Source organism: Sycon ciliatum, chromosome 9 (assembly GCF_964019385.1).
Source record: "Sycon ciliatum chromosome 9, ocSycCili1.1, whole genome shotgun sequence".
Lineage (NCBI taxonomy): Eukaryota > Metazoa > Porifera > Calcarea > Leucosolenida > Sycettidae > Sycon > Sycon ciliatum.
In genome coordinates, this window is record NC_088651.1 from 7,711,026 (window position 1) to 7,734,045 (window position 23,020).

General features: G+C 49.9%; 1 protein-coding gene across 1 annotated transcript; it reads right to left on the bottom strand.

The window, feature by feature from the left end:
- Positions 1-18,620: 18,620 nt before the first annotated feature.
- Positions 18,621-22,673, bottom strand: LOC135824226 (uncharacterized protein K02A2.6-like). Its single transcript, XM_065336956.1, has one exon. The coding sequence runs from the start codon at positions 22,671-22,673 to the stop codon at positions 18,621-18,623; it is 4,053 nt and encodes a 1,350-aa protein (XP_065193028.1).
- Between the last annotated feature and the right edge of the window lie 347 nt (positions 22,674-23,020).

Sequence of the window (23,020 nt, forward strand, 5' to 3'; positions counted from 1 at the left end):
GGCATAATTAACCAATCACAGTTCACAGCTCTGGAATATTCTAGAATTTCGTAGGTGGGAGTGCAGTGCTTGACCCGCGGACGATGAATATGGCCGCAGGTGTCGGCGATGCACCCGCGATCGCGGCACCGTTCGACTGACGCTGCTCTGCGTCGAATATGGCCGCCATTTCCAGAGCCCTTTGCACAGCTTGTGCAAAATTATTCGGGCTGGCACTTCGAACATGAAAGCGAAGCTCTGGAGAAGGGAGGCCATCGATAAACTGATTGACCAGTAAACGCTGGAAGAGGTCCGTGTTTTCCTGGCCTGGGTAGGCCCTTGACGCCAATTTCTGCAACGCAGACGCAAACTCCACCGGACTCTCAGTTGTTTTCATTGTTCTAGCCCGAAACTCGGCCTCGAACGACGGGCGATGCTGCGGAGGGTTGAAATACGCAGTGAGACGATCGCACAGCTCATCGTAGGCATCATTCGGGTGCTGGGCCCGGAATGTCTGGTAGACATGAAACGCCCCCTCGCGGAGACGACAGGGCAGGAAATCCAGGCGTTGATCATCCGCATATCCGTTTGCCTGACAGGCGACGTTAAATTGGCCCATAAATGTCAGCCAGTCTTCGCTGCTTGTTCCGGTAAACTCAGGTGGTAAGATGACTGGGCGTCCTAAAGCCGCCGGGCGGGCCGGAGCTGCTGCTGCTACTTGAGGCTGCGCCATCTGAACAGGAAAATGCACGGGTTGAACTGAACACTACGAATATACACACTATTACATTGGTGGCAGCGGTAAACTATAATAGTGCTATAATAGTGCTCAAAGGAGCACACCGAGTACTCGATTACCCACTCTCTGAGTACTTGACTTGAATTCAAAGGTGGGCTCGACACTCGATAACATAAACGTATACCACAGGAATGTGTATACTGTCCAGGCTTTGTTGTGTAGCACAAACTGACAAACTCTACTGATGTAGTTCTTTTCGACGTCAGTCAGAGCTGTGCCTACTATTACTGGAAGTTTTTAGCTATGTAGATGCAAGTGAAAGAGAGAAAAATCACTCCGAGAGATGTCACTGACTTTGGGCGAAACTTGACCTACTCTGTACAATGAACACGTGTGCTCAATTCGAAGGTAAAGTTGGCGTGATGGGAATGTGCCCATAAGAGCGACCAGGTTGCCCTATAGAGTACTCAACTCGATAATGACACTACACGTTCGATAGCTTATAGTACTCAAGACGATAGTGACACTACTCGTTCGATAGCTTATAAAGTACTCAACTCGATAGTGGCACTACTCGTTCGATAGCTTATAGAGTGCTCAACTCGATAGTGACACTACTCGTTCGATAGCATATAGAGTGCTCGTTTGAGCACTACTCAAAACCTGCTCAAAACCTAGGAATGTACATTTGTACATTTAGATAGAAATCTTTCCCACTGCTCAAAACCCTGGGGTTGTGCATGTACGCTTGAGCTGGACGACAGAATGGCCGCAATGGCGAAGAAGGGCGCATACAAAACGCTGAAGGATCACAAGGACAACTTGTGCCGGTCCCTACCATGCCGGCTCATTAATCCCTCAAAGAGTGAAATCGGCATAGCCTCCAAGTCCATACTCGGTACCACCCTAAAACAGCTCTGCCCCCAGCTGCAGATTCATGAATAGAGGAACACGGCAGCGGTGATAGAGTGGTTCACAAGCATTCCAGAAAAATAAAAGTGCATACTCGTGTGCTTTGACATTGTAGATTTCTACCCCTCAATCTCCAAAGACCTCCTCCAGAGATCCATTGAATTCGCCCGCCGCTACACAGACATCTCCCAGGAGGAGTGTGACATCATATTCCACGCCAGGCGATCACTGCTGTTTGGCATGGAGAAGCAGTGGGTGAAAAGGAACAACAAGCACTTTGACGTGACAATGGGGAGCTATGATGGAGCTGAAGTGTGTGAGCTTGTCGGAGCCTTTGCCCTCGCCATGATAGCGAACATATTCAACGGCAGAAACGTCGGATTGTATCGGGACGACGGTCTGGTTGTGTTCAGGAATGCGTCGAGACATGAAGCTGACCGTATAAGAAAGGAAAATACCAACATATTCCAGAACCTGGGACTGGAAATAACGATACAGACAAACCTGAAGAGAGTCGACTTTCTGGACGTGACATTGGACCTGACCACCGGAAAGTGCCGCCCTTGCCGGAAACCGAACGACAAGCCAATGTATATCAACTACCAGTCAAATCATTCACCTACAATCATCCAGAACCTGCCTGCATCGATCAGCAGAAGACTCACAGAAATTTCCAATGATGAAGACGTGTTCAGAGATGCGACTCTGATCTATAGTGATGCGCTGAGAGAGAGAGAGAGAGAGAGAGAGAGAGAGAGAGAGAGAGAGAGAGAGAGAGAGAGAGAGAAAAGAGAGAGAGAGAGAGAGAGAGAGAGAGTGGATACCGGGAAAACGTACAGTACTTCGACGAGGGTAAAACGGACGAGACAAGAAAAGAAGAAGAAAAGGAAGGGGGTTGCAAAAGGTGCAACCTGTGCCCGGCCGAAAAATTAGCAATCGCACAAGCACCCAAGCACCTATCTCTCTCTCAACAAGAGGAGTGAACTTATGTCAAAGTGTCGCTACGGTAATAAGTACTACCTTGGGAACTTCAAACCATCCACAGCCATCACCTAATCAAGTAAGAGACCACCAGCTCCAGTGTTTGTCATTTGAAGTGATACCTTTCACCACTGCTGTCATTCGCACCTTCTAGATTTGCGCCATGATGCCGTCGTTTACGCTTTGCACTGCTGTCGTTCGCACCTTTTAGATTAGATGCGCCATGATGCAGCAATTTACACTTTGCAAGTTTGTGGGTATATTAACCAGTATTGATCCAGATTTCATCATTACTGTTTTATGATATCGGTTAGTGCATGAAATTTGGAGTAAAAACACTTTTTTCGTCCTCTTATTATTGTTTGAGTGTACATGTACTTCATCCGCGTCATTAAAATTGTCCCTTCCCAGAGAGATTTTTCAAATTTATTTCGTCCACTCGAAGGGCAAAGGAATCAGCTAGAAATTGAGGCAGAGAATTGTCGACGGACCAAGCTTTAGATTGTGGCCTCTCGCTTCGCTGCACTTGTGGTTAAAATCGACATCTTCATCAGAGTTCGAGGCAGACCTTTCAGCACCCAACACTACGCTGAACAAGACGCACGTTCCAATTCAGGTCATGAAACTTCATTTTCAAGCGATCCATGCCTCCAGGTGGCAGACGATGACGGCAAACTAGCATTTTCAAGTACACTGTAACGACCTTCCAGTGGGATAGGGTACGCAGTTCAGACCTGATAACTTCGCAGCAACAGGCGCCACAAGTACAGCCATCGTCAACTTCAGTATTTCGAATTCATGAGATATACCAGGATTCATATAGCCAAGTTTTCAGTCTTGATAAATGCCCACGGGAACGATATGGGCCGGCACGAACTCCAAAAAAAGATACGCGCCCTGGGGCGAAATATTGCGGAGCACGATGTTTGGTGTGGAAGAGAGCACCGAGACCACCACGGCTTCAGTATCAAGTAGACATTGCGCAGGAAGGGTCCCACCAATGTTCAAATACAGAAAACCGCGATTCCGACAGTCTGACTAAGACGAACAAGTCACAGACAATGCGATGTGCGAAGCAACAATTTTAATGACGCGGAGGGAGTAGATAGAGATCTTTACCAGTGCTTAACGTGCTGGGACGGTACACTGACACTATAGCAGTGCTTAACGTGCTGGGACGGTATACTGACACTATAGCAGACCTAGATCATGGATTTTGAAGTGGTGTGAGCCAGGAAAATTCTTGCTAACATATAGCAGTGGTAATGATGGCGACATCAGCAGCAGCAGTAGCAGTGTTGGTGGCGGCAGAAGCAGCAGAAGCGTGTTGGTCACGACAACACTAGAAAAGGAGTGGCGGTGCTGGATGGGGACAGCAGGTGGCGACAGCAGCAGTAGTTCCGGTGGTGCTGGTGGGAGAGCAGTCGCAGCAGTTGTGCTGGTGGTGACAGCAGCAGCAGTAATGGCCGTGCCAGTGGCGGCAGCATTCGAAGCGGCGATGCTGGTGGGGACAGCAGCAGCAGCAGCAGCGGTGCTGGTGGCGACAACAGCACCGGTTGCGGCAGTGATGGTGGCAACAGCGGAAGCAGTCGCAGCAGCAGCAGCAGCAGTAGTGCTGGTGGCAACAGCGGAAGCAGCAGTGCTGGTGGCAACAGCGGAAGCAGCAGTGCTGGTGGCAACAGCGGAAGCAGCAGTGCTGGTGGCAACAGCGGAAGCAGCAGTGCTGGTGGCAGCAGCAGCAGCAGTGCTGTTGGCCGCAGTAGTAGTGTTGGTTCTGGTGGCGAAAGCAGCAGCATCAGTAGCGGAAGTGCTGGTACCACCAGCTTCTACAGTCGTCGCCAAAAACATCCGGCCAATGCCAATGCTAATACCATGGCTACAGTGGTATGGTACGCGTTCACAATTGTTCACGGCGGTGCTTGCATGCCACCAAGCGCTTGGCATAATGGCATGCAAGCATTTACTGGCCCAGTACAGCACAGCATTGAACAGACTCTGCACTGACTGCAGTCGTACACCATGGTACACTACCTGAGCTGTTGGTTGTGAGGCCCAGCAGCGCATGTTTTGTACACTAGTGCCAGTCGTAGTGCATGCTGACCATCCACAGCCAGCATAGCACTGGCTGGATTTTTTTGGGTAACGACTGTAGCTTGACCATGATTTTTATTCAGTGATAAATTTCCAGCATTCATGTCCATGTAATTAGTTCTGCATTTGTACGGCTATTTTTCAACCTCACCTTCCTCCCAAGTCCATGGCTGTATACGTCCGTGAGCGCGCTAGAAACATTATCCTCTTCCACAGATGTAGCATTTGAAGGTAGAAATAGCGAACTGCTGCATCCCTTCATAAGTACGCTACTTACGGACTATCCGCCACGCTTGCCAATAACCGGCCTGTTCTGACCACTATGTTCTAGTTACTTAGAGGCAAATAGTAAGATTGTGCAAATAAATTCTAGCTTGCTTCGCCGAGGAAACTCTTGCAGTGTAAATACTCAGGATGACATAGTCTGGTCGAAGGCAGGAGGCACGACTGCAAGCCTCTACTTCCACCGCCATACTGTCACTGTAGTACTAACAGTAGATCTACTACTACTACTACTACTAGTCTGTGACAAGTGTGAGAGATTTTCTGCACCTGCACCGGTCACCCGGGCCATGGCCCAGTCACTGAGTCTGTGTAGAGTCAGTGGATCTAACTACTTCTAATCTAAGTCAGGCAACGGACCTCAGCTCCGATACGTGCTCTCTAGACTTTTAGACAGACTTACTTCTTTGCTGCTACAGTGCTAGCTCGGCGTAGCTAGCTGTGCTCGCTGTGCAGACCTGTGGCTGTGTCACAGTGTGTGTGACTGGCCGCAGAGCTAAAGCATTGTACTACTACTAGTACTACTAGACTGCATGTAGCATACCGGTACGCGGTACCATGATTAGACTTTGAGTTTTGACTTCCGCTCCTGCCGTCCTGGAAGCGAAGGCCAGATCCCAGGCCAGGGCCAGAACCAGGCTAGCGATTCATGCCCCCACAAGGCCACATGTAGGCTTGCAGCTTACACTTACATGACAGTTTTTGCATGCGTCGCGCACCCGTCTGTAGTGTATAGTGTAGATCTACACTACAGTCAGTACAGACTGTCTGTACTGTGTAGTGATGGCTAGGTCACAGGTGTCACCATGGTCACACAGACTGTGCCCGCTAAGTGCACACGCTGTCTGTAGTGTAGACTGTAGTCGTACTACTAGTACTACTACTGTACTAGTAGTAGTACTACTAGTACTGTAGTAGTACTACTACTACACAGTCGTCGCCAAAAAAATCCGGCCAAATGCAATGCTAGCTACCGGTAGCTGTACTGGGCCGCATGCACTGTATCATACTTCATAGACTTAGTGGTAGTGGTACTGGTAGACCGGGTCTGCAGTTACTTCACTGTTCACATGCTGACAGGCTAGGCCCGCATACTAGTAGTCCATGTAGAGGCGACAACGGCTTGGCAGGTCAGCCAAATATGTATAGGCCCAAACCATGCAAACCTATCATCAGCGTTGATTGTTCACTCGAAATATGTTTGTGGAAGGAAACTGGCATGTTGAAGTTTGCTCTGAGGCCAGAGTCAATCGAACTGAGCCACTCCTTTGTGTTGACCCATTGCCTCCAAGTTGCCCAATTTTTCGCTTCAAATCAGAGGTGGCTCCTAATCGGAAAGGTTTTAGAGTGCCGCACGTCAAATTCACTCTATTAGTCTGAAATTAGGTAAATGCTATCGCTCCACGACGGCCATTACAGAGTAACAATAAGCCTTGGTGTGTGCTTCTCCATTAGTTTTGATTGGTATGCGGTGCTTTATTGGCGAGAGGCGAGCCGCTGTTTACCTGCGACAAGAAGTTGATTTTTCGAAAGTCGTAAAACTCAAGTCGCAGTGCGAAGCAACACGTCAGAAACTCACCTGCTTGGTGTGGCGCTTCTGGTCATCGCAGAGCCATGAAATTTTGTCTCGGAGTATAAGTTATAACACATCGTAGTCTCACTGTGACATATGTTTTCTAATCAAAATACCAAGAGAGAAAGTGAATATTGAGTCCGTTCCGGTTTGCAACCTACCGGTATGTCCTATTTGAAACCGTCGCCTTCTACACGACTACACTCACTCAGAGTCAGACTCAGGCTCGGCGCAGTACTCAACCCGACTGCAGCAAGCAGAGTGCGGCGCAGACTGTTCAGTGTTGTCCAGTGCCAGTGGCAGTACCTAGACTAGTCTAGAGTCTACAAATGTGCCACTCCAGTGCATGAACCCGCGATGAAGTACCGCGTAGATCTACCTACCATACCTATGTACGCGTATACTTTGGCATTGGCCGGATTTTTTTGGCGACGACTGGTGTGTAGTAGATCTACTACTACTACTTACTAGTAGTACTACTACTAGTACTAGTAGATCTACTACTTGAGAACGGTTTTATTTACAACACCATGAAGTAAGAGTCAAAGCAAAAAGACAACCCAATTTCGGAATAAAATAGAACACTCAATTGAAATATAAAACTTTGAACGGAAAAGCTTCACACGAAATCATCACCTAATAATTATGCCTACGGGCATGCAAAGGCGAACGATCAGAGCTCTGGCCGTGTACTACCACTAGTACTACTAGTACTACTTTTTTGTAGTACAGTAGTAGTAGTACTACTACTACTACTGTACTAGTAGTAGTACTAGTAGTACTACTACTAGTACTACTAGTACAGTACTACATTGTAGTACTACTACTGTACATGACCACGAGACCATTTTGACATACATAAATATTATTGTGTTGTGGGTTCATATTTCGATCATTAGAATGTCCGGGTAATTACTACTAATTAGAAGTTTTTTCCTAGCATTTTGAGGTTCGAATTATCAGGATTCCACCTACATGTACACGTAGTAGTAGATCTAGGGCGCGTCTTCATCAACTGTTCAAACAAATTTTATAAAAAGATTACCGGTAGTTGATGTGTCCCCTTTAGTGGCCTTACTTGGCGCTGATAGGTGGAATTCTCTGCCTGTCTCGTGTCGTCAGGTTGAGCATCTATCCGTTTTTGTTTCGCTCTGTAAAGAGCACTTAGGGTTCCCTGTAACAAGACGGCAACGTCTGTAGGGCCTTCCCTATCAAAATAATAAATTCTACTACTACTACTACTACTACTACTGCATTTGAACGATTTCCATCATTTTAGAGTTTTTCAGTGGAATTGTCATGGCGATGATGACGTTCGATCAGATCTACCATCTCCACGTACTACGTGACGTAGCTACATATTCCAAACTCTTCGAAACTAATCCACCTCTCCCATCGGATGAGGTTGTGGAGTTTCGAGGAGTTTCGAGGAGCTTCGTTTTTCTGAAGAGGCCACCTCTTCAGACACCTCTTCAGAAAAACGAAACTCCTCGAACGCGCCCCTAATCGTAGTCGTAGTCTACTGCCAGTACTCGTAACTCAGTAGATTACTGCTGCCAATGCTGGCAAAACTGCATGATTTAGGCCAGCGTAACCATGGTAACCATGCAAGCGGAGCGCGAAGAGAACTGAGTCCAGCACTCCAGGCCAGGTCAAGTAAGTAAGTAACAGTTCCGGACCCAGAGTTACATCCAGTTCCAACCACTTTCATCAGGTTCTAACCAGTTCCATCCAGTTCCATAATAATTAGGTTTACATACATGTACGTAACAATCATAGTAAGTATTAGTTAGTTCACCATGCAGCTACAACCGCTCCCTGCATGTTTGCACTGGTTTCAACTGGTTTACGCGCGGCGGGGAAAATAATGGTACAACACCGACTCAGCACGCATGCGTCTCACAATCATGAGAACTGCATCTCCGGCGTCTGTCCTAGCGCCTGGGTTTGCTTCAAACAAACTGTCCTCTTTTTTTGTGTCAAAGTGAGAGTCTGCTTCCATGCGACAGCTAGCTGCCGCTTGAATGGATCGTAGAATTTGATTAGTTCAGCAATAACTACACTAGGACGGTCGAAAGAAATCCTTCACGGAAAACGGAACCCCATTAGCGCTTGAACAAATTTGAAAGAATAGGATGAAGTGAAGACATCAACCGATAGAAAAATGTGGAGCGCAAAAAAAGGTAAGCCGCCCATATTGGAAATCATGGAAATATTTGTTCCCGTATTCTAAACGTTCTTGACCTAGTACCATGTAAATAATGGGGCATGCCTAGTAACTACAAACCTGGTTATTCGGGGTGTTCGTTGCTGCGAATTGAACGGTAATTTAGTCTTGCATTGAACAAGTCGATCAGTCAGTCTTGCATTCAACCTCACTCCTTCAAGGGAAGTGTGGGAATTTGATTATTTGATAATGTGGGGCAGCCAAATGATTCCACGCCCGTTTACTTGCGATATGTGTTGCTTGGCAGTGAACGAGTTGATCAGTCAGTCTTGCATTCAACCTCACTTCCTCACGGCAGTGTGGTGCTCTGTAATGCTTGATAATGCGGGGCAGCCAAGTGACTCCATGCCCGGTGATTCGGGATGTGTGTTGCTTGGCAGTGAACGAGTCGATGAGTCAGTCTTGCATTCAACCTCACTCCTTCATGGGAAGTGTGGGGCTCTGATATGCTTGATAATGTGGGGAAGTCTTGTAACTCCATACCTGGTGATTCGGGATGTGTGTTGCTTGGCAGTGAACAATGAGCCATTCTTGCGTTGAACCTCACTCCTTCAAGGGAAGTGTGGGGATCTGATACGCTTGATAATGTGGGGCAGCCAAGTGACTCCATGCCCGGTGATTCGGGATGTGTGTTGCTTGGCAGTGAACGAGTCGATGAGTCAGTCTTGTATTCAACCTCACTCCTTCAAGGGAAGTGTGGGGCTCTGATATGCTTGATAATGTGGGGAAGCCTTGTACATCCATAACTGGTGATTCGGGATGTGTGTTGCTTGGCAGTGAATGTTGAGTCATTATTGCGTTCAACCTCACTCCTTCAAGGGAAGTGTGGGGCTCTGATATGTTTGATAATGCGGGGCAGCCAAGTGACTCCATGCCCGGTGATTCGGGATGTGTGTTGCTTGGTAGTGAACGAGTCGATGAGTCAGTCTTGCATTCAACCCCACTCCTTCACGGGAAGTGCGGGGCTGTGATATGCTTGATAATGTGGGGAAGTCTTGTAACTCCATACCTGGTGATTCGGGATGTGTGTTGCTTGGCAGTAAACAATGAGTCATTCTTGCGTTCAACCTCACTCCTTCAAGGGAAGTGTGGGATATGATACGCTTGATAATGTGGGGCAGCCAAGTGACTCCATGCCCGGTGACTCGGGACGTGTGTTGCTTGGCAGTGAAGGAGTCGAGAAGTCAGTCTTGTATTCAACCTCACTCCTTCACGGGAAGTGTGGGGCCCTGATATGCTTGATAATGTGGGGAAGCCTTGTAACTCCATACCTGGTAATTCGGGATGTGTTGCTTGGCAGTGAACGATGAGTCACTCTTACGTTCACCCTCCCTCCTTCAAGGGAAGTGTGGGGCTCTGATATGCTTGATAATGCGGCGCATCCAAGTGACTCCATGCCCGGTGATTCAGGATGTGTATTGCTTGGCAGTGAAGGAGTCGATGAGTCAGTCTTGGATTCAATCTCACTCCTTCAAGGGAAGTGCAGGGCTCTGATATGCTTGACAATGCTGGGAAGCCTTGTAACTCCATACATGGGTATTCGGGATGTGTGTTGCTTGCCAGTGAACGAAGGGTCATTCTTGCGTTCACCCTCACTCCTTCAAGAGAAGTGTGGGGCTCTGATATGCTTGATAACGTGGGGCAGCCAATTGACTCTATGCCCTGTGATTCAAGATGTGTGTTGTTTGGCAGTGAACGAGTCGTTGAGTCAGTCTTCCATTCAACCTCACTCTTTCACTGGACTTGTGGGGCTCTGATATGCTTGGTAATGTGGGGGAAGTCTTGTAACTCCATACCTGGTGATTCGGGATGTGTGTTGTTTGGCAGTGAACGATGAGTCATTCTTGTGTTCAACCTCACTCCTTCAAGGGAAGTGTGGGGCTCTGATATGCTTGATAATGCGGGGCAGCCAAGTGACTCCATGCCCGGTGATTCGGGTTGTGTGTCGCTTTGCAATGAACGAGTCGATAAGTCAGCCTTGCATTCGACCTCACTCCTTCAAGGGAAGTGTGGGGCTCTGTAATGCTTGATAATGCGGCGCAGCTAAGTGACTCCATGCCCGGTGATTCGGGATGTGTGTTGCTTGGCAGTGAATGAGTGGATGAGTCAGTCTTACATTCAATCTCACTCCTTCAAGGGAATAGTGGGGCTCTGTAAATGCTTGATAATGCGGGGAAGCCTTGTAACTTTATACATGGTGACTCGGGATGTGTGTTGCTTGGCAGTGAACGATAAGTCATTCTTGCGTTCGACCTCACTCCTTCAAGGGAAGTGTGGAGCTCTGATATGCTTGATAATGTGGGGCAGTCAAGTGACTCCATGCCCGGTGATTCAGGATATGTGTTGCTTGGCAGTGAACGAGTCGTTGAGTCCGTCTTGCATTCAACCTCACTCTTTCACGGGAAGTTTGGGGCTGTGATATTCTTGATAATGTGGGGAAGCCTTGTAACTCCATACATAGGTATTCAGGATGTGTGTTGCTTGGCAGTGAAAGATGAGTCATTCTTGCGTTCAGCCTCATTCCTTCAAGGGAAGTGTGGGGCTTTGATATGCTTGATAATGTGGGGCAGCCAAATGACTCCCTGCCTGGTGATTCGGGATGTGTGTTGCTTGGCAGTGAACGAGTCCTTGAGTCAGTCTTGCATTCAACCTCACTCTTTCACGGGAAGTGTGGAGCTCTGATATGCTTGATATTGTGGTGAAGTCTCTGTAACTCCATACCTGGTGATTCGGGATGTGTGTTGCTTGGCAGTGAACGATGAGTCATTCTTGCGTTCAACCTCACTCCTTCAAGGGAAGTGTGGGGCTCTGATATACTTGATAATGTGGGGCAGCCAAGTGACTCCATGCCCGGTGAATCAAGGTGTGTTGCTTGGCAATGAACGAGTTGATGAGTCAGTCTTGCATTCAACCTCACTCCTTCACGGCAGTGTGGTGCTCTGTAATGCTTGATAATGCAGGGCAGCCAAGTGACTCCATGCCCGGTGATTCGTGATGTGTGTTGCTTGGCAGTGAACGATGAGTCATTCCAGCGTTCAACATAACTCCTTCAAGGGAACTGTGGGGCTCTGATATGCTTAATAATGCGGCGCAGCTAAGTGACTCCATGCCCGGTGATTCGGGATGTGTGTTGCTTGGCAGTGAATGAGTCGATGAGTCAGTCTTGCATTCAATCTCACTCCTTCAAGGAAAGTGTGGGGCTCTGTAAATGCTTGATAATGCGGGGAAGCCTTGTAATTTTATACATGGTGATTCGGGATGTGTGTTGCTTGGCAGTTAACGATAAGTCATTCTTGCGTTCAACCTCATTCCTTCAAGGGAAGCGTGGAGCTCTGATATGCTTGATAATGTGGGGCAGTCAAGTGACTCCATGCCCGGTGATTCGGGATATGTGTTGCTTGGCAGTGAACGAGTCGTTGAGTCCGTCTTGCATTCAACCTCACTCATTCACGCAAAGTTTGGGGCTGTGATATGCTTGATAATGTGAGGAAGCCTTGTAACTCCATACATAGGTATTCAGGATGTGTGTTGCTTGGCAGTGAACGATGAGTCATTCTTGCGTTCAACCTCACTCCTTCAAGGGAAGTGTGGGGCTCTGATATGCTTGATAATGCGGCGCAGCTAAGTGACTCCATGCCCGGTGATTCGGGATGTGTGTTGCTTGGCAGTGAATGAGTCGATGAGTCAGTCTTGCATTCAATCTCACTCCTTCAAGGGAAGTGTGGGGCTCTGTAAATGCTTGATAATGCGGGGAAGCCTTGTAATTTTATGCATGGTGATTCGGGATGTGTGTTGCTTGCCAGTGAACGATAAGTCATTCTTGCGTTCAACCTCATTCCTTCAAGGGAAGCGTGGAGCTCTGATATGCTTGATAATGTGGGGCAGTCAAGTGACTCCATGCCCGGTGATTCGGGATATGTGTTGCTTGGCAGTGAACGAGTCGTTGAGTCCGTCTTGCATTCAACCTCACTCATTCACGCAAAGTTTGGGGCTGTGATATGCTTGATAATGTGAGGAAGCCTTGTAACTCCATACATAGGTATTCAGGATGTGTGTTGCTTGGCAGTGAACGATGAGTCATTCTTGCGTTCAACCTCACTCCTTCAAGGGAAGTGTGGGGCTCTGATATGCTTGATAATGCGGCGCAGCTAAGTGACTCCATGCCCGGTGATTCGGGATGTGTGTTGCTTGGCAGTGAATGAGTCGATGAGTCAGTCTTGCATTCAATCTCACTCCTTCAAGGGAAGTGTGGGGCTCTGTAAATGCTTGATAATGCGGGGAAGCCTTGTAATTTTATGCATGGTGATTCGGGATGTGTGTTGCTTGCCAGTGAACGATAAGTCATTCTTGCGTTCAACCTCATTCCTTCAAGGGAAGCGTGGAGCTCTGATATGCTTGATAATGTGGGGCAGTCAAGTGACTCCATGCCCGGTGATTCGGGATATGTGTTGCTTGGCAGTGAACGAGTCGTTGAGTCCGTCTTGCATTCAACCTCACTCATTCACGCAAAGTTTGGGGCTGTGATATGCTTGATAATGTGAGGAAGCCTTGTAACTCCATACATAGGTATTCAGGATGTGTGTTGCTTGGCAGTGAACGATGAGTCATTCTTGCGTTCAACCTCACTCCTTCAAGGGAAGTGTGGGGCTCTGATATGCTTGATAATGCGGCGCAGCTAAGTGACTCCATGCCCGGTGATTCGGGATGTGTGTTGCTTGGCAGTGAATGAGTCGATGAGTCAGTCTTGCATTCAATCTCACTCCTTCAAGGGAAGTGTGGGGCTCTGTAAATGCTTGATAATGCGGGGAAGCCTTGTAATTTTATGCATGGTGATTCGGGATGTGTGTTGCTTGCCAGTGAACGATAAGTCATTCTTGCGTTCAACCTCACTCCTTCAAGGGAAGCGTGGAGCTCTGATATGCTTGATAATGTGGGGCAGTCAAGTGACTCCATGCCCGGTGATTCAGGATGTGTGTTGCTTGGCAGTGAACGAGTCGTTGAGTCCGTCTTGCATTCAACCTCACTCTTTCACGGGAAGTTTGGGCCTGTGATATGCTTGATAATGTGAGGAAGCCTTGTTACTCCATACATAGGTATTCAGGATGTGTGTTGCTTGGCAGTGAAAGATGAGTCATTCTTGCGTTCAACCTCATTCCTTCAAGGGAAGTGTGGGGCTTTGATATCCTTGATAATGTGGGGCAGCCAAGTGACTCCATGCCCGGTGATTCGGGATGTGTGTTGCTTGGCAGTGAACGAGTCGATGAATCAGTCTTGTATTCAACCTCACTCCTTCAAGGGAAGTGTGGGGCACTGAAATGCTTGATAATGTGGGGAAGCCTTGTTACTCCATACCTGGTGATTCGGGATATGTGTGGCTTGGCAGTGAATGATGAGTCATTCTTGCGTTCAACCTCACTCCTTCAAGGGAAGTGTGGGGCTCTGATAAGCTTGATAATGCGGGGCAGCAAACTGACTGCATGCTCGGTGAATCAAGATGTGTGTTGCTTGGCAATGAACGAGTGAATGAGTCAGTCTTGCATTCAACCTCACTCTTTCACGGGAAGTGTGGAGCTCTGATATGCTTGATAATGTGGGGAAGTCTTGTAACTCCATACCTGGTGATTCGGGATGTGTGTTGCTTGGCAGTGAACGATGAGTCATTCTTGCATTCAACCTCACTCCTTCAACGGAAGTGTGGGGCTGTGATATACTTGATAATGTGGGGCAGCCAAGTGACTCCATGCCCGGTGAATCAAGATGTGTGTTGCTTGGCAATGAACGAGTTGATGAGTCAGTCTTGCATTCAACCTCACTCCTTCACGGCAGTGTGGTGCTCTGTAATGCTTGATAATGCGGGGCAGCCAAGTGACTCCATGCCCGGTGATTCGGGATGTGTGTTGCTTGGCAGTGAACGATGAGTCATTCTAGCGTTCAACATCACTCAATCAAGGGAAGTGTGGGGCTCTGATATTCTTGATAATGCGGCGCAGCTAAGTGACTCCACGCCCGGTGATTCGGGATGTGTGTTGCTTGGCATTGAACGAGTCGATGAGTAAGTCTTGCATTCAACCTCACTCCGTCAAGGGAAGTGTGGGGCTCTGTAAATGCTTGATAATGCGGGGAAGCCTTGTAATTTTATACATGGTGATTCGGGATGTGTGTTGCTTGGCAGTGAACGATGCGTCATTCTTGCGTTCAACCTCACTCCTTCAAGGGAAGTGTGGGGCTCTGATATGCTTGATAATACGGGGCAGCCAAGCGACTCCATGCCCGGTGAATCAAGATGTGAGTTTCTTGGCAATGAACGAATTGATGAGTCAATCTTGCATTCAACCTCACTCCTTCACGGCAGTGCTGTGCTCTGTAATGCTCGATATTGCGGGGCAGCCAAGTGACTCCATGCCTGGTGATTCGGGATGTGTGTTGCTTGGCAGTGAATGATGAGTCATCCTTGCGTTCAAACTCCCTCCTTCAAGGGAAGTGTGGGGATCTGATCTGCTTGATAATGTGGGGCAGCCAAGTGACTCCGTGCCCGGTGATTCGCGATGCGTGTTGCTTGGCAGTGAACGAGTCGATGAATCAGTCTTGTATTCAACCTCACTCCTTCAAGGGAAGTGTGGGGCACTGAAATGCTTGACAATGTGGGGAAGCCTTGTTACTCCATACCTGGTGATTCGGGATATGTGTGGCTTGGCAGTGAATGATGAGTCATTCTTGCGTTCAACCTCACTCCTTCAAGGGAAGTGTGGGGCTCTGATAAGCTTGATAATGCGGGGCAGCAAAGTGACTGCATGCCCGGTGAATCAAGATGTGTGTTGCTTGGCAATGAACGAGTGAATGAGTCAGTCTTGCATTCAACCTCACTCTTTCACGGGAAGTGTGGAGCTCTGATATGCTTGATAATGTGGGGAAGTCTTGTAACTCCATACCTGGTGATTCGGGATGTGTGTTGCTTGGCAGTGAACGATGAGTCATTCTTGCGTTCAACCTCACTCCTTCCACGGAAGTGTGGGGCTGTGATATACTTGATAATGTGGGGCAGCCAAGTGACTCCATGCCCGGTGAATCAAGATGTGTGTTGCTTGGCAATGAACGAGTTGATGAGTCAGTCTTGCATTCAACCTCACTCCTTCACGGCAGTGTGGTGCTCTGTAATGCTTGATAATGCGGGGCAGCCAAGTGACTCCATGCCCGGTGATTCGGGATGTGTGTTGCTTGGCAGTGAACGATGAGTCATTCTAGCGTTCAACAACACTCAATCAAGGGAAGTGTGGGGCTCTGATATTCTTGATAATGCGGCGCAGCTAAGTGACTCCACGCCCGGTGATTCGGGATGTGTGTTGCTTGGCATTGAACGAGTCGATGAGTAAGTCTTGCATTCAACCTCACTCCGTCAAGGGAAGTGTGGGGCTCTGTAAATGCTTGATAATGCGGGAAAGCCTTGTAATTTTATACATGGTGATTCGGGATGTGTGTTGCTTGGCAGTGAACGATGCGTCATTCTTGCGTTCAACCTCACTCCTTCAAGGGAAGTGTGGGGCTCTGATATGCTTGATAATACGGGGCAGCCAAGCGACTCCATGCCCGGTGAATCAAGATGTGAGTTTCTTGGCAATGAACGAGTTGATGAGTCAATCTTGCATTCAACCTCACTCCTTCACGGCAGTGCTGTGCTCTGTAATGCTCGATATTGCGGGGCAGCCAAGTGACTCCATGCCTGGTGATTCGGGATGTGTGTTGCTTGGCAGTGAATGATGCGTCATCCTTGCGTTCAAACTCCCTCCTTCAAGGGAAGTGTGGGGATCTGATATGCTTGATAATGTGGGGCAGCCAAGTGACTCCGTGCCCGGTGATTCGCGAAAGCGTGTTGCTTGGCAGTGAACGAGTCGATGAATCAGTCTTGTATTCAACCTCACTCATTCAAGGGAAGTGTGGGGCTCTGATATGCTTGATAATGTGGGGAAGTTTTGTAACTCCATACCTGGTGATTCGGGATGTACTGATTGGCAGGGAACGATGAGTCATTCTTGCGTTGAACCTCACTCCTTCAACGGAAGTGTGGGAATTTGATATGTTTAAGAATGTGGGGAAGGCAAATGATTCCACGCCCGTCTACTTGCGATATTTATTGCTTGGCAGTGAACGAGTTGATGAGTCATTCTTGTGTTCAACCTCACTCCTTCAAGGGAAGTGTGGGGCTCTGATATGCTTGATAATGCGGCGCAGCCAAGTGATTCCATGCCCGGTGATTCAGTATGTGTGTTGCTTGGCATTGAACGTGTCGATGAGTTGGTCTTGTATTCAACCTCACTCCTTCAAAGGAAGTTTGGAGCTCTGATATGCTTGATAATGTGGGGAAGCCTTGTAACTCCATACCTGGTGATTCGGGATGTGTTGCTTGGCAGGGAACGATGAGTCATTCTTGCGTTGAACCTCACTCCTTCAAGGGAAGTGTGGGGCTCTGATATGCTTGATAATGCGGCGCAGCCAAGTGACTCCATGCCCGGTGATTCGGGATATGTGTTGCTTGGCAGTGAACGAGTCGATGAGTCAGTCTTGCATTCAACTTCACTCCTACAAGTGAAGTGTGGGAATTTGATATGTTCGATAATGTGGGGCAGCCAAATGATTCCACGCCCGTCTACTTGCGATATTTGTTGTTTGGCAGTTAACGAGTTGATGAGTCAGTCTTGCGTTCAACCTCACTCCTTCACGGCAGTGTGGTGCTCTGTTTTGCTTGATAATGCGGGGAAGCCTTGTAACTCCATACCTGGTGATTCGGGATGTGTGTTGCTTGGCAGTGAACAATGAGTCATTCTTGCATTCAACCTCACTCCTTCAAGGGAAGTGTAGGGCCCTGATATGCTTCATATGCGGTGAGCCAAGTGACCACATGCCCGCTTATTCGGGATGTGTGTTGCTTTTGCAGTGAACGAGTCGTTGAGTCAGTCTTGCATTCAACCTCACTCCTTCAAGATAAGTGTGGGAATTTGATATGTTTGATAATGTGGGGAAGCCAAATGATTCCACGCCCGTCTACTTGCGATCCTTGTTGCTTGGCAGTGAACGAGTTGATGAGTCATTCTTGCGTTCAACCTCACTCCTTCAAGGGAAGTGTGGGGCTCTGATATGCTTGATTATGCGGCGCAGCCAAGTGACTCCATGCCCGGTGATTCGGGATGCGTGTTGCTTGGCAGTGAACGAGTCGATGAGTCCGTCTTGTGTTCAACCTCACTCCTTCAAGGGAAGTGTGGGGCTCTGATATGCTTGATAATGTGGGGAAGTCTTGTAACTCCATACCTGGTGATTCGAGATGTGTGTTGCTTGGCAGTGAACGACAAGTCATTCTTGCGTTCTGTTGCGTTACTGCAACAGCACTAAGGATAAATGCCCATGCACACTCTCTCAATCCAACACAACCATCACACTCCGGTAGGAATTACCAACTATACTTGATGAAGACAGAAGGAGAAGTCCCGAACACCAGGAACAGAGTAGGCATGTAAACAGCACAGGCACGCAACAGTTACCGCTGGTGCATGCGAGGTGCATGTGCGTACGCGAAGGTGTGAAATAGGAAGCGGGGTCAAATTACATATGGATGCACTATGCCAAATATATAGGCACAGGTAGGTGACTGTACATCTCCCCCCGAAAAAAATGCGAACGGAGGGACACGAGAAAGTGTGGAGCAAAGGAGAGAGGAAAAGGAACAATAGCAGTTCTGGAGCGGGTACCAACGTGAGCATTACTCAGAATGATAGAGAGAAAAAAAACATGAAAAGAACACAGTCATAGTTCAACTGGAACACATGGAGTAAACAGTGTTACTGTGTTCAGGTATTGGCAGCATAGCGTTGCGGCGCATGGCGAACACGGCTGGATGGTGGTCGGCGACCGGGTGGCAGAGGCTTAGCAACTCTAGGAGACTGCGGCACAGGCAGAAGAGGTGGCAGAGTAGAGTTAGCTGGTAGTTGCAGGGCAACATGCACAGGAGCCGGAACACCATACTCAACCTCATACATGGGCTCAATGGAGGAGGGTGAGCGGGAGGGATCAGGGCGTTTGGCTGGCGTGGATGGCAACGCACGCACGTGGCGACGATTTCGGCGGACAGATGACCCAGGAGTGAGGTCGATCGTGTAAGAGCGTTCGGACAGGCGGTTCTGGACGTGTCCTGTTTTGTCCATATCGGGGACATACACAGGAGCACCAGGGGCGAGAACAGGCAGCAGTCGAGCACGGTGGCGTTGATTGTAGCGATCAGCCTGCCGAGACCTGGAAGATGTTTCTTTGTCGGCAAGGGCGGTCAAATCGGGCCAGGCTGGAGCAGGGAGGGGTCCTGGTAGCCGGGAGCGGATTTGGCGGCCGAACAACAGCTGTGACGGTGAATAACCGTTGGCCAATGGCGTAGACCGGTAGGCCAAGAGAGCGGAAGGCAAGTCATCATTCTTGAGGATGAGCTGCTTGGCTGTCTGAACGGCACGTTCTGCAGCGCCGTTGCTTTGGGCGAAGCGAGGACTTGACGTGCGATGGGCAAACCCAAGCTCGGCAGCAAATGCACGGAAGCTGGCACTAGCAAATTGTGGACCGTTGTCAGACACTAGCGTGTGTGGAATACCATGGGTAGAAAACACGGAGTGGAGAGAGGCAATCACAGCGGCAGACGTAGTAGTGGTAAGTTGTTTGACTTCGATGTAGCGCGAGAAATAGTCGACAACAACTAGGTAAGTGGATCCTTTGGCTGCGCACAGATCACACGCGATCTTTGACCATGGAAGAGATGGGAACTCGGACGAGATGAGCGGCTCGGCTGGGTTAGGACGGGCCTTGGCACAGGTGGCACAAGACATCACATACGACTCAATGTCCGTAGACATACCAGGCCACCACATCACAGCGCGCGCACGAGCACGACACTTACCAACGCCTTGGTGACCCTCGTGAGCACTGGCAAGGGCGGCGTTGCGCTGGGATGCAGGGATGATGACACGTTGGCCACGGAATATGAGACCATCAGCAGTTGAGAGCTCATCACGAACAGCGAAGTACGGGCGGAGGCTAGCGGGGACCGAGGTGGGCTTGGCTGGCCACCCGTTGAGGATGAGGGCACGGAGGCGACACATGTCGGCATCAGCGTTGGTCGCGTTCCGAACGTCGACCAGGAGCGGGTCGGTGGAGCAATGCGATGTGACGGCAGACACATGCAGCTGTACTTCATCAGCAAGATCACTAGTAGGCGAGGACTCTTGCGGAGCACGGGATAGGGTGTCGGCAATGACGAGTGATTTGCCGGGCACGTGGATAGCGGTTGGGTTGTACCTCATCAGCCGCATCAGGAGTCTCTGGCATCGCAGAGGAGAGCGGGTGAGATCAGCGGAGTTGATGAGAGGCACGAGAGGCTTGTGGTCAGTCTCGACTGTGAACTGAGGACCGCCGTAGATGTAGTGGTGGAAATGCTCGCATGCCCAAACGATGGCGAGACACTCTTTCTCAATCTGGGCATAGCGCTGCTCAGTAGGAGATAGAGAGCGGGACGCATAGGCAACAGGGCGCCAGCGGGAGCCATCAGGCTGCAGGAGGACAGCACCCAGTCCATAGCTACTGGCATCAGCACTAATACGGACGGGCTGGTCGGGCGAGAACAGTGCCAAGCAGGGAGCAGTAGTAGCGAGTTCCTTGAGGCGACAGAAGGCAGTTTCTTGCTGGGTGTCCCACTGCCAGGCGGTGTCGGCCTTCAGTAGAGCACGGAGCGGGGCACTGACATTGGCCATATCTGGCACAAACTTCGCCAGAAACGTGAACATACCCAGAGCACGGCGTAACTCGGGCACATTGGTCGGTGACTTCAGAGCTTGGATGGCAGACACCTTGGCTGGGTCGGGGCGGACACCGTCAGCACCGATGAGGTGACCCAGGAACGTCAGGGACTTCATACGGAGGCGACTCTTGGCGGGGTTGAGGAGTACGCCTGCAGAAGCGAGAGCTGCGTGGACAGCAGTGAGGGCAGCATCGTGCTCAGCTAGAGTGGCACCGAACACGAGGATGTCATCCATGAAGACGACCACGTTGGGAATGTGCCCAACGATTTCCAGTAGGCGACGCTGGAAAACCTCTGGCGCACTGGTGATACCAAAGGGTAGACGGTTGAAGTGAAACCGGCCAAACGGTGTCATGAACGTAGTGAGTGACGCACTGTCGTCAGCAAGTGGAACTTGCCAGAACCCAGACGCCGTGTCAAGCGACGAGAAGACCTTGGCTCCGGACAGCTTGCCCAGGGTGTCTTCGATGGTCGGCAGAGTGAAGTGTGAACGCTTCACGGACTGGTTCAGGCGTTTGAGATCCACGCAGATGCGGATGGAGCCATTCTTCTTGAGCACGGGCACCATGGGCGCACACCAGTCGGTCGGATCGGTGACAGGAGAGATGACTCCCATCTGGACCATCCGGTCAAGTTCGGTCTTGACCTTGGCTTGCAGGTGGATGGGAACTCGTCGTGCGGTCTGGCAGTGATATGGTTGGGCATTGTCTTGCAGCTCGATGGTAGCTGCAGGACCGGACATGCGACCAATGACAGGAGGAGCGGACGGAGGGCTTGCGGATGCCTCGGACACATCGCAAGACAGGAGGTTCAGGTCCTGGCACACACTGCGGCTCAGGAGGTTGCTGGGGCCATTAACAACAATAACACGGAAAGTGACGTTGCGGTCCTTCCAGGAGCTGGCAGCAACAAATGCGCCGTGTATGGGTAGAGGTTGGCCGTCAGGTCCAGTGACCTTAGTGGAGATCGGGGTGAGCTTAGGTTGAGGACTGAGGCTATTGTAGGAAGGCAGTGACAGGAGTGTGCAGTCTGCGCCAGAGTCCAGCTTGAACAACACTGACTGGCCATTGATGGGGAGCTCAACAAGCCAGGGTTCAGTTGAGTCAGGAATGGATACTGAACTCAAAACACAGATACTGGGTTCCTGTGACTCGGATGAAGCACTACCCATAAAACAACTAGCACTAGCACTAGCACTAGCACTAGCAGAATCACTCACCGGATGGTCAGACATCTCACTCGCGCCCACTTGACGAGAGCTACGACACACTTTGGCAAAGTGACCACGACGCTGGCACTTACGGCACTCGACGGACCAAGCAGGACACTCGCGGCGCGAGTGACCACTGGATGAGCCACAGCCGGAGCAGGGAGCGCGCGGAGCAGAGGTTGCTGGAGGGCCACGTGTCGAGTAGCTAGGCGCGGACTGGCGAGATGCAGCGGGAGCATTCTTCGGTCTGCCAGTTCCACGAGATTGTTTGTGATGTCCGCGAGCGACAGCGGCTGCGACGGAGGGCTGAGTGGCTGCGGAGCGTTGAGTGGCTAGCTGGATTTCGAGGGTCTCAGCTGCCTTGGCCTCCTTGAGAACATCGGCGAGGGTGAGGGAGCCTATGTCCTTTTTCTGCATCGCCTTACTCACTTCAGAATCAGCCATGTGGGCGACGAGGTGATCGCGGATCCGTTCTGACGGCTTGTCGAAACGGCATCTCGCCGCGACAGAGTGGAGTCGGCTTGAGAACGTGGCTACGGACTCACCGGGGAGCTGACGGAGACGAGCGAACTGCGTCCGTTCGTGGATAACATTGTCCGCAGGTGCAAAGTACTTGTCGAAAGCATCGACCACTTTATCGAAGTCGTCCTTGTCGGAATCTTGGGCGAAGGACAACTCACGCTGGAAGATATCATCCGCAGTTGGGCCCAGAGAGTAGATGAGAGTGGAGATTTGGACATCTGCGGATTCGGAAGAGAGTTTGGTAGCAATCTGGAAGCGTGTGAATCGGCTTTTCCAGCGGGGCCAATTCTCAGGTGCGGAAAAGTCGAAGCTTTCAGGGGGCTGAAATTTCGCCATGGCGAGCGGGTCCGGTGGCGAGGGTTCGGGGTACCAGTTCTGACACCAAGTGTTGCGTTACTGCAACAGCACTAAGGATAAATGCCCATGCACACTCTCTCAATCCAACACAACCATCACACTCCGGTAGGAATTACCAACTATACTTGATGAAGACAGAAGGAGAAGTCCCGAACACCAGGAACAGAGTAGGCATGTAAACAGCACAGGCACGCAACAGTTACCGCTGGTGCATGCGAGGTGCATGTGCGTACGCGAAGGTGTGAAATAGGAAGCGGGGTCAAATTACATATGGATGCACTATGCCAAATATATAGGCACAGGTAGGTGACTGTACACGTTCAACC